Source organism: Chiloscyllium punctatum, chromosome 40, assembly GCF_047496795.1.
Source record: "Chiloscyllium punctatum isolate Juve2018m chromosome 40, sChiPun1.3, whole genome shotgun sequence".
Classification (NCBI taxonomy): Eukaryota; Metazoa; Chordata; class Chondrichthyes; order Orectolobiformes; family Hemiscylliidae; genus Chiloscyllium; species Chiloscyllium punctatum.
Genome location: NC_092778.1, coordinates 13,259,203 through 13,271,790, shown reverse-complemented (window position 1 = coordinate 13,271,790; position 12,588 = coordinate 13,259,203). Strand labels below are relative to the sequence as shown.

Sequence of the window (12,588 nt, the reverse complement as noted above, 5' to 3'; positions counted from 1 at the left end):
CTGTAGTTCCCTGGCTTTTCCTTACCTCCTTTCTTAAATAGTGGCATCACGTTAGCCAACCTCCAGTCTTCCAGCACCTCATCTGTGATGATCAATGATACAATTATCTCAGCAAGGGATCCAGCAATCACTTCCCTAGTTTCCCACAGAATTTTAAGGTACACCTGATCAGGTCCTGGGGATTTATCCACTTTTATGCATTTCAAGACATCGAGCATTATCTCCTCTATAATATGGAGATTTTTCAAGATGTCACCATCTATTTCTTCACATTCTATATCTTCCATGTACTTCTCCACAGTGAACACATGCAAAATACTAGTTTAATATCTCTCCCATTTCCTCAATTCCGCACATAGGCTCCCTTGCTGATCTTTGAGAGGCCCTATTCTCTCCCTAGTTATCCTTTTGTCCTTAATGTATTGATAAAATCACTTTGGATTCTGCTTAACCCTATTTACCAAAGATATCTCATGTCCCCTTCTTGCCCTCCTGATTTCCTTCTTACATATCCTCCTACTGCCTTTACACTCTTCTAAGGATTCACTCGATCTCTGCTGTCTCTACCTGACATATACTTCCTTCTTTTTCTCAACCACAACCTCATTTTCTCTAGTCATCCAGAATTCCCTATGCCTACCAGCCTTTCCTTTCACCCTAACAGGAATATACTGTCAGTGGACTCTCAACTTTTTGAAGGCTTCCCATTTTCCAGCCATCCCTTTCCCTGCAAACATCTGCCCCCAGCTTTTGAACGTTCTTGCCTAATACCGTCAAAATTAGCCTTCCTCCAATTTAGAACTTCAACTTTTAGATCCAGCCTATCCTTTTCCACCACTATTTTAAAGCTAATAGAATTGTGATTGCTGGTCCCCAAAGTGCTCCCTCAGTGACACTTGAGTCACTTGCCCTGCCTTATTTCCCAAAAGTAGGTCAAGTTTTGCATCTTCTCTGGTAGGTACATCAGCATATTGATTCAGAAACTTTTCTTGTGTACACTTAACAAATTCCTCTCCATCTAAACCCTTAACATTATGGCAGTTCCAGTCGCTGTTTGGAAAGTTATAATCACCTACCATAACCACCCTATTATTCCTACAGATAACTGAAATCTCCTTACAAATTTGTTTCTCAATTTCCTGCTGACTTTTAGGGGGTCTGTAATACATTCTCAGTAAAGTAATCATCCCTTTCTTATTTCTCAGTTCAACCCAAATAACTTCTCTGGATGTATTCCCAGGAATATCTTCCCTAAGTACAGCAGTAATGCTATCCCTTATCAAAAACGCCATTCCCCCTCCTCTCTTGCCCCCTCTTTCTATCCTTCCTATAGCATTTGTATCCTGGAACATTAAGCTGCCAGTCCTATCCATCCCTGAGCCATGTCTCTGGGATTGCTATGATATCCCAGTCCCATGTTCTTAACCATGCCCTGAGTTCCTCTGCCTTCCCTAAAGGCCTCTTGCATTGAGATAAATGCAGTTTAAATTATCAGTCCTACCTTGTTCTCTGCTTTGTTCTTGCCTGCCCTGACTGTTTGACTTGTTCCTTTTCCCAACTTTACCAATCTAAGATTGATCTCTTTCCTCACTAGTCAGATTTCCTCCCTCACTCAGATTGATCTCTTTCCGCCCTGTGTCCCACCCCCCAATCTTACGAGTTTAAATCCTACCAAACCGCTCTAGCAAATCTCCCTGTCAGTATATTAGTCCCTTTCCAATTCAGGTACAATCCATCCTTATTGTACAGGCCTCTTCTACCCCAGAAGAGATTGGAATGATCTAAAAAATGTGAACCTTTCTCCCTTGCACCTGCTCCTCAGCTGCGCATTCATCTGCTCTACCCTCCTATCCCTACCCTCACTAGCTCGTAGCACCGAGAGTAATCCAGATATTACTACCCTCGAGGACTTCCTTTTTAAATTATTGCCTAAAGTTCTATGTTCTCCCTTCAGAACCTCATTCTTTTTGTTTTCCTATGTCGTTAGTTCCAATGCGTACAATAACCTCCTGTTGGTCCCTCACCCCTTTTGAGAACATCCTACATGTTCTTTTGAGATATCCTTGATCCTGGCACCAGGGAGGCAACACACCATTCTGATGTTTCGTTGCTGGCCGCAGAAACATCTGTGTGTGTCTGAGTAGAGAGTCCCCTATCACAGTCACTTGCTTGCAACCCAATGAACCACTCATTACATTAGACTCTGTCTCCGTACCCGATACTTGGCTGTTCATGCTACTTTCCCCAAGAGTCCATCACCCCTTACATTTTCCAAAACAGCATACTTGTTTGAGATGGGGATAGCCACAGGAGACTCCTACATTTCTTGCCTACCCCTCCTACCTTTCCTGGAGTTAACCCAGCTACCTGATTGTGTCTGTGTTTTTTTTTCCCTTCCCATGACTGCCATACATCACACCCCCTTGTCCTTGTAAATTTCGCATTGCTTCTAACTGCCGGTCCAACCGATCCATACGATATGATAGGATTGTCAACCAAAGACACTTCCTGCAGACATAACCATCAGTAACGTGAAAACTCTCCCTAAACTCCCACATCAGACAGGAAGAACACATCATTCCACTAAAGGTCATTTTTGCTCCTTCACAATCTACAGACCCACAAAATAGCTCCTAAATTGCTCTAAAGAAACAGTGCTCCTGGCTAACTTAGTACTTAAGGTTTATATTTTTAAAATTTAAACAGGAGACAGATCTCAAAAAAACACATAATCAAGGAAGAACCCACTCAGTACTGTAGACTTACAGCAAGGTTACATGTAAAACCTACACACTTAACTGTTCCTGTGCTGTGAACTCTCCCACACAGGTTCCTCCAACGTCAGCTGTGAATTTTGCAGTTTGTTAATTTTTCCTAGACACACTCCGCTGTTGAGAGATAGATGAACTCCATCAACAAAGGCAGTAACTGTGCAGATTCTTTGCTGTGTCAGTGAGCAGTGTAGGTTTCATTCTCTTGTTCCCTCACTGACCATGTGGTTGCTGCCTTTGTCTGTCTTCCTCCTTTTACAAATGCTGTTGTTCTGATGTTTTGTGTAAAAAGATCCAAAATAATGCAACAGCTTGTACAACAGTAACTGCTGCTCCCGGAATTCAAGGAAATCACCTCCAACGCCTCTAGCAGCCACAATTTTTTTCCCATCTGAAGGCAAAAGTGCAGACTCATTAACATTGCCATGCTAGTGAAATCATGGACATCTTCAGCAATGCTCTGAGATAAATGGAGGATATGGTATTAATCATTTTCATTGATTGTGGGTTGGTAATTTGCATATCCTAACCCTTCTAAATTAATTTCTACCTGGGCCTGAACTGAAATACTTTGTACTGCTGAGAATATGTTCAATTTGACTGATTGTGTGAACTTAATCCCTGTATTGTTTTTTGCATTGATGTTAACAATTCAGTGAGCTATTAGGGAGGGTTAATTTTATGAATGCTGCTGGTGTTATTACTAGTCAGCCACAGGATGGCAGTCTTTCATTTCTAATCAAACAATGTCTGTTTTCACAGGAACATTTGTCGTATTTTCATTTTGTGGGTCGGATAATGGGACTGGCTGTATTCCATGGACACTACATTAATGGGGGCTTCACATTACCATTCTATAAGCAGCTCTTGGGTAAACCTATCCAGTTATCAGACTTGGAAACTGTGGACCCAGAATTGCACAAGAGCCTGGTTTGGATCCTGTGAGTTGAGCTAATAGAATTGCTTCACTGTAAAATTAATTCTTCAAGTTTTCCTGCCTGACTGATATTCATGGTTGCATCTCGAGGCCGAAAGTGGCTAAGTTTGACAATGTTGCTTTAAGAAAAGGTGCATTAACATTTCTTAGAAATAAATTTTCTACAAATTATTGTAAAGAACATAATTTTAATTTATTTAAACTGGAAGGAGTTGATTTTTAAAGGTAACTCTTCATCTTTCAGTTCAGAAGCTGTAGGATTTGTGTCATTATTTCATAAACCACAAGTAATAATGGATTATACCATTAAGTTAGCTTTGTCCTCTCTCAATTTTTACCTTTGAAATTCTTAAAAGGACAATCAGAGTAAATGCAGCTAAGGTATTTTTTTCGTCGTTGACGAATCTAGAACCAAAGGGCACTACTTAAAAATAAGGAGTGGGGGGGTTCCATTTAGGACTGCCACGAGAAGTAATCTTTTTACATTGCGTTATGTAGAAAGACTTAGTCTTTGAGAATGTTTTGAGTAGAGGTTGATAGACTTCTAATTACCAATGGCATAAAGGATTATGGGGATGGTGCGAGCAAAAGGTATTGAAGTGTTTGGTCAGCCATGATCAGATCAAATACCACAACAGGCTCAATGGACTGAATGGCCTACTCCTGTTCTGATATTTTTGAGATTTTGTGTGTGTTTAGAGAAAATCAGGATTCTGTGAAATTCTCAGTTTATGTGCACTTTAAGCACCCCATGGCAATGGATGATAAATAATCAAGAGTTATTCAAAACTTTGATTTACCTACTTATCAACACTAAGCACTTGTGTAACTTGGATGGTATTATTTGAAGTCTGAAAAAGAATTATGTCTTTGCAGTAACTGAACATAGACATTTGCATTTGATATTTTATTAAATTATATAGCCAATTTTTTTTACTGTTATAGTGAAAATGACATCACACCTGTACTTGATCATACATTTTGTGTTGAGCACAATTGTTTTGGTCGGATTATTCAACAAGAGCTGAAACCAAATGGCAGAAATGTACCTGTTACAGAGGAGAACAAACGAGAATATGTGAGGTCAGTGGTTTATTTTTCTGTCATTGGTAGTGGAGTGGGAGCTTTGCTACTCTTTCATGCACAGTTTTGAAGTAAATATTCTGAGCTCAGGAGTGTCTCATGACATTTTTCTCTTTGGATTTTTGAAATAATTCATTTTGATGAATAAGGAGTGTTATATCAGAGAAAGTATTTTCTCCTGTCTTGAAAGATCAGGACTCTGATTTTTCACTTCAGACTTCCTGACTTCAAGTCTGGTGTGCATCCTGAAAGGATTCTGCACCCATAGTGATTTTTTGACAAGCTGAAATCTTTGTCTGAGTTGTGTCTGCGATACCAAACTCAGTGACATTTTTTCACTAATTCAGGAGTTAAAAATAATAACTTGCTGAATAATTATTTACAACCAAGGCAATTATAAAATGGAACAACAGGTATCAATGAAAAGTCATCAATTAAATAAATTTTGTAGATTGTTCGTTGTTTCAAAGTGCATTATGCATAAGAATTAAAAAAGCTAATGTTTATTTTGTGTTTTGATTCCAGAGGGAGAAAACTGAGCATATTGGCAACCCAAATATGATGATTATTTAAATTATTCACCATCTCAACTATCGTCCTACAACCCTAAAATAAAGCATTATTTTTGTAGCCTAATATTGCAATTAGTTCTTTGAATATTGCACACAAAATCCATTCTGGCATTGCTTGGCTGCATTCCAGATTACTTCATTGTGCTGCTTCTATCATGTTACTATTTATAGAAATACAACTTCTTTCAATATTGACGTTGACCAGACATCTTTTACATGTAATTTAACTTTTCATATAAGTCTGTTTAAATTGGTATATAGATTTTACAAATCAAAATGTCTTTGCATTTATTACATTTCTAACTTGACTCCTTGTGTTCAGGCTTTACGTGAACTGGCGGTTTATGAGAGGAATTGAGGCACAATTCCTGGCTTTGCAGAAGGGCTTTAATGAGCTTATTCCACAACATCTACTTAAACCTTTTGATCAGAAGGAAATTGAGGTAATGGTCTTGTTCATATTTGGTTAAAATGTAGCTTTAAGTAGCTGAACACAAAAATATTTAATAGGTCCTATTTCCCTTCTTTCCTTTCTCATCAGCCTGGTGCGACATTTGGGAATGTATTATCATGACTGACAGTCTCAAAATCAAGCCCACCTGTTGAGGAACCTTAATATTTTGAGTTTTGATCTGCCTGATTAAGGTGTATGCATTATTTCCTGAAACGCACACCCAAAGATCATAGCCTAATCTAAGATTAGAGTATTTGGGTGTAAGTTGCCATGGCAATGAGACCTCACATGTATGGGCATTGCTAATGTTTATCTGGCTAAAACTATTCAGCTTACCAGCATATTGGTAGTCTTCCCAGTGTCCATCTACTTGTAAATTCATCCAGTTAGTCAGTCATCGTTTGCATACTGACAGACTTTGAACCTATCTGGCAGAGATTTGTTATGATGGTTACAAAAACAGAAATTGCTGGAAAACTCAGCAGGTCAATACCTTCTGTGGAATGAAAGCAGAGTTAACATTTCGGATCCAGTGGCCCTTCTTTGGAATATGAAGTTCTGAAGAAGCATCATTGGACCTGAAACATAATTCGGTTTTCTCTCCCAGATGTTGCCAGACCTGTTGAGTTTTTCCAGCAATGTATTTTTGTGCCTATTTTCCGGCATGTGCAGTTCTTTGGTTTATTTGTTACGATGGTGTTAGCTATTTGTGTCTTCCTTTTATTGATATTTTCAATGCTAATTCAGTAGAGTATAGTTTGCCATGAGGTGTTTCAGAAGTGCTTCATTTATGCATTGATGAGATGTACAAAGCACTTGTGTTTAGTTTTATAACTTCATGGGTGAATTTCATGGTCAATAATAGCCATGAAGCACTTTTGGCTGATTAATTATTTAAGTTTAGGCAGTTTTGTCAGCAGGTTTGTTCACCATTGATCTTAGGGTACTTTTATATGTATTGTATACTTAAGTGCAACAAATGCCAATCATTTAAACATGATGTGGGATACTGGAATGTGTACTGAAACAAATATGTGCATTTGATTTTTTTTCCTGCAGTTGATTATTGGTGGATTGGGCAAGATTGACATTAAAGACTGGAAGGCTAATACACGTCTGAAGCACTGTACATCTGACAGTAATATAGTAAAGTGGTTCTGGCAAACAGTAGAGATGTTCGATGAGGAAAGGAGAGCACGACTTCTTCAGTTTGTGACCGGATCTTCCCGGGTACCTCTGCAGGGATTCAAGGCACTACAAGGTGGATATCATAAAACTGTATAACATAAAATAATATAAGCAAGTTGATCTGTTTGGTTTTATTTTGCCATACAGGTGTGAACTAGTGTTGTGGATTCTCTGTAAATAAAGCCATACTTAAAAATGGTGGTGCTTTGAAATTCACATGCAACATAGTGGGACAGAAAACTATGTTTGTATTTAATCATCAGACTTACTGCTGATTAGATAAAGAGCAAAACTGGAAATAGCTAAGTATTTTATAGTGTTTATATTAAGTTCCAATAAATATTGCTTGCAAGTATGTTAGTTTGGTCCACTGGTGACATCTTATCTATATGTCACATGATTGACACCCCATTCTAAGACTTCAGCATGCATGCAGACTGAAACTTCAGTGCATTAGTTAAAGAGTATTGTTGATTTGTGCCATTTTCTTTCAGTCAAATGTAATGCTGTGGAATCATAGATTGGTTACAGCACATAAAAAATGCTTTTGGCCATTTGGGTTCACAGTAGATCTTTGAAAGATAACTCAGCTCTTCCTATTCTTCCATCCTATACCTATTGCCCTGTAAATTGTTTCTATTCAGGCAATGATTGAATTCAGTTTTGAAAACCAAGATTGAATCACACAGTTTTATATATTGTCATATGTGTCACATTTGTATATTAATGTTTTTTTTACGTTGCCTTCGTTACTTCTACCATTCACTCTAAATTGCTGCCATTTGGTTTTTTGACACGTCCATCAGCAAGAACAATTTCTCTCTTTCCAGATCCCGCATGATTTTGAACAACTCGTTCAAAGCTCCTCTTCTTTAAAAAGGCCAGTTGTCCAAAGTATCCATGTACCTGAAATTCCACATCTCTGGGATCATTCTCATCAATATTTTCAGCGCCTTCTCCAGTGTCTTAAAGTGTGTTGCCCAGAATTGGATGCACTACTCCAGTTTGGACCAAGCTAGTGTTTAATAAAAGTTGACCAAAACATCCTTGCTTTTATATGCTATACCTCTATTTGTGAAGGCTAGGATTCCATATGCTTTATTAACCACTTTCTCAAATTGCCCTTCCAACATTGAGCAATTTTTGTACATAGACCCCAGGTTCCTCTGCTGTTAAACCCCTTTTAGAATTGATCCTTCATTTTGCCTTTCCTAATTCATTCTGCAAAACTTCTTTTTTACTAAATTGGATATAACTAATACAAGCTCTTCACAATTGTAGTTTTAAAAGGTGTATTTTTTCCTTTTTTTTCCATACGAAGACACGTTCAGAGAGAAGGTCTGCTAAAAGCTGATAAAGTAAACAGCTTCTGAGGCAATGGTTTTTTTTTAAAGTTGGACCAGTAGAATCAGCCTGATTGGGTGGGATCCAGCACCCACAGAACCAGGATTTTTAGCTTTAGCTTCTGGAGTTTCTGGGCTCTTGAAGCTGGATGTGAAAGCTGTTATACCTTTCTCTTTTACAGCTAAAAGCTAGGGTTCTCTTCCTGCTAGAATTGCATGTAAGACAATCTATTGAATTTACCTTTGCCAAGGGTGTGTTTATAGGAAGTTACTATATTGGAATGGTTAATTAGTAGTAGTTACTATGTGTGTGTGTATGTATATTATTTTGTTAAGCATTTCGATAGAGTTACAGTTAAGCCAATTCTTTTATTTTTATTTTGTCGGTATTTTAACGGTCATGTAAAAATGAAGTGTGTTTCGATTGAAGTCGAGTAGTTTGACCAATTGAATTGCATCTGGAATGCAACACATTACATTTGCCTTTAAAATACAATAAAGTTAGGGTCTAGACTATCTTCTTAATATAGTTTGAGGGGGGATTGCTCTGGTCCACAACACAGTTTTGTCCAATGATTTTAATCTGTCATCCCACCAGTCTTTTCCTAAATAATGCAAGAAAGAAGAGGGAAATATTTGGCTGTCTTGACCAACATTTAATCCTAGTCAACCCCCCCCCCCCCCCCAAAAAAAATCAAATTAACATTTGACTCAGTGTTGCGTGTGTGCCTTTGTATAAATAAATTGCTGCAACCTAGAGTTGAACAGATCGTTGAGGTTGTGAATGTTTAGCCTAACAGAATGTCTGGGGAGGTGGATGAATCTGTGCAGATTTTGGTGGGTTTGAAGATCATTGTGTTTTGATAACAATTTTTTTGTAATCTTTCAAGCCTATATGTTGGGCAAGTAATCTGTCAGAACAGTGACTCTTGAAGGGTTTATTGAGAAATGAAGGAATAGAACTGCATGTCATCAGCATAGATGTCAATTATGTCTTTTATATGAAGAATGTTGTTTGGGAGTAACAATGAGATGAGATGGGGAAGCTGATAAGTATAGTCAAGAATAGACTTTTTGGGCATACTGGTGGTGTGTGGGACGAGGGGAGAAAATATCAGTGTTGAAAATACATTGATTGCAATCAGATTTGTTGAACTCCATAATGAGCAGATATTCTAATGGATAGGATAATGGAATGGAAAGCATTAATGCCCGAGGAGATAGATCATTAATATATCCGGGACCGATAAAGTAATTACTATGGATAACAAACAATGCAGAATGCATTGTTTTCAACATAAGTCAGATTGGATATACCTGGAGTCCTCAATGAAACAAAAGAAGTAATGGATAGAGGTCTTGTGTGTATATGTTTAAAAAGGAATATCCTAATAAATTTCAGCATTTCAATTGACTTTTTTATTAATCATTATGCAATTTTGAATGCCAGATCAATACACTATATAGACTCTAATCCAGGATGCCTTTACAAAATTTACGATTTCTAACTTTAGTTTTTATATGTACGTAATGAGTGCATGTGCAAACAGCTCAGTCAAGTTCACAGGAGTACAGTCAAATATGTGTGCCATTAAGTTATATTAGAAGATGTGAGTCAGAATGTCAGAAATTAGGTCTAAAGATATAGCCACAGATTTTAAGGAGTGTCTTAATAGAGGAAAGCAAGGTAGAGAGGTGCAAGAGGATAACCAATGCTTGATGTCTACGAATGGGGAGTAAATGCTGGGTTATTCAGCAAACTCACATCCTAAGTACAAATTGGAAAAAAAAATGTAACTGAGGACATGGCCATCAGTGGTGAAAGAACTAAAATTGGACTGCACCAGATGTCAGAATTAGGGAAAGCAATCAAAATGAAGGACCAGAATTGGAGGAGATTACAGAGGTAGAAGGAACAGAATAGAATTCAAAGATGATATAATAGGGGATCAGGACTTGCTGTGATCTAAGACATGAGCAGCAGCATTGTAAGTGACCTCAAGTTTTAGGAGGGCAGAATGTGGGTGCCTACTATGAGTACCCTGATATAGATGAGCCTGCAGATAAAGATAGCATGAGTGAGGGATTCAGCAGCAGATGAACCAGGTTGGGGTATTCTGAAGATGGAAATAAGCAGCCCAAGTGATGCATAAATATAAAGCCAGAAGCTCATATTAGGATCAGATCTGACACCAAGATTTCAAACAGATTGGCTTCACCTCAGACTATTACCAGAGAGATGAATGGAGTTATTAGCTAGGGAATGGAAGCAGTGAAAATACTTAGGACAGGTTTTGTTCTTTTTAATACTGAAGAATTTTTTTGGTGTTGGTTAGTTGATCTGGTAATTTATCCGTGATGTGGAGGTGCCGGTGTTGGACTGGGGTGGACAAAGTTAAATATCACACAACACCAGGTTATAGTCAAACGGGTTCATTCGAAATGCTCAGGACCAGCTGGTTTTCTGAATTCAGAATTTGTTGAATTTCAGAATAAGTGATAGTTTGGTGAAATTTTAAAAAATCTTACCTAACAGCAGGCTCAGACTAAAACAGGCCCTGAAACAGAATTGAGGTCTGCCAGTGCTGGGCCATGCCACCCCGCGTCCCCCACTCCCCTCCACATCACATCTGAGTGACACACATTGAGTGGGTGTCAACTTGGGTTAACTGTTTGCATACCAAGCAACCTTGTTAATGAGAAAAAAATTCACAAAAAACCTTTGGATTTCGGGTGCAGGGTTGTCTACCTGTACTAGTTGATGAAGGAGCAGCACTCTGAAAGCTTGTACTTCCAAATGGACTATAACCTGGTGTTGTGTGATTTTTAACTTTGATAATTTAGCAGCAGTAGAGGGTTTGAGAGAAGTGGTCAGATCATATTATCAAGAGCATACATAAAATGAACATTGTTCCTTTGGACAGTGTAGCCAAGAGGCAATTTGTGAATGAAAAATAATGGTCCTGGCAGAACTCAACTTGAACATCAGTAAGCACCTAATAGTGTGTGCCCTTTGATGGCACTGACAACAAGTCTGTCCGTCACTTTACTCATGATTAAGAGTAGGTTTGTTAGTGTGAATTGGCTAGATTAAAGTTTCATGCATTTTTCTGGTTACAGCATACCTGAGAATCTTCCACTTGTTGGCTAATATTGTAACTGTACTTGAGCAACTTGGCTGGCGATGTGGCTATTTGTGGAGCACAAGTCTTCAGTACTGCAGATGAGACTTTCAGGCCCGTAACATTTGCTTGATCAAGTGCATTCAGCCTTTTCTTGATGCTTATTGTGGTGAACTATATTGAATAAAGATGGTTGCCAACAACTGGCCTTGACATTTTCACTTGCAAGCAGGACTCCGTCATCATTACAAATTACATTGTACATGATCTTTCTCCTGCAACTAATTGGTTAATTCTCCAATGCTATTTCCAACCAAAAGGGGCTGAATTCCTGCACTGGATACCTTGTACTAATATTAAGGTGTCTATTATCCATTGTCATGTGACTGTAATCCTCAAATTGTAGCTTACAAATTGTCTTTCAAGACCTTTATGATGCTTATATAAAATATCACACTTGCTGTTACAATATAGTTAAAAATGACAATGGAGCATACTAAAATTGGATTTCCAGCATCTGCAGTTCTTTGGTTTCTTTTTATGGGTTAAAACTATTTTGTTACTTGCTGTATGGTTTAACTAGATTTTCTATTTGTAAGGTTCTACAGGTGCTGCAGGCCCAAGACTTTTCACCATCCATCTAGTTGATGCCAACACAGAAAACCTTCCCAAAGCACATACATGGTGAGTTTCTCTATTACCAATTGACAAGTTTTCACACAGTAATCATATATTGTAAACCCTCTAGCCAATAACTTTCAAATTATATCATTCAACCACAATTGATTATTGTTTGGAACATCTTTTCTGATTTTTCAGAATACTCAAAAGGCCAGTGTACTGAGAATGAATATTTATAGCTTTTGACAATTCCTTTGTTTATAATTTGTAATTAATGGCAACATCTTTATGAAGATACTAATTGTGCAGCAATATTTTTAATGAATTGCTTGCTTAATGCAATGGTTTTGGATGGCCTTCTTCGAGCTATAGCAGGATTGTTCAATTATGTGATTCCATTTTATTCTGTAATGTTGCTCTAAACAAGCAACTGTTAAATATTGATTAAGAAGAACAATCTATTTAGCAGATTTCCTTTCTGATCCAGTGAATAATTG

At 37.9% G+C, this 12,588-nt stretch overlaps 1 protein-coding gene across 3 annotated transcripts in view; it reads left to right on the top strand.

Moving 5' to 3' along the window:
• smurf1 (SMAD specific E3 ubiquitin protein ligase 1) overlaps positions 1-12,588 on the top strand; it is a 132,674-nt gene that overhangs the window by 110,139 nt on the left and 9,947 nt on the right. For 2 of the 3 annotated variants that reach the window (XM_072559319.1, XM_072559321.1), the window contains 5 exons: positions 3,534-3,712; positions 4,654-4,791; positions 5,686-5,806; positions 6,877-7,078; positions 12,070-12,154. In XM_072559319.1, the coding sequence (XP_072415420.1) occupies positions 3,534-3,712; positions 4,654-4,791; positions 5,686-5,806; positions 6,877-7,078; positions 12,070-12,154 (725 nt within the window). The remainder of the gene's footprint in view (positions 1-3,533; positions 3,713-4,653; positions 4,792-5,685; positions 5,807-6,876; positions 7,079-12,069; positions 12,155-12,588) is intronic. The other variant, XM_072559320.1, reaches the window with a different exon arrangement.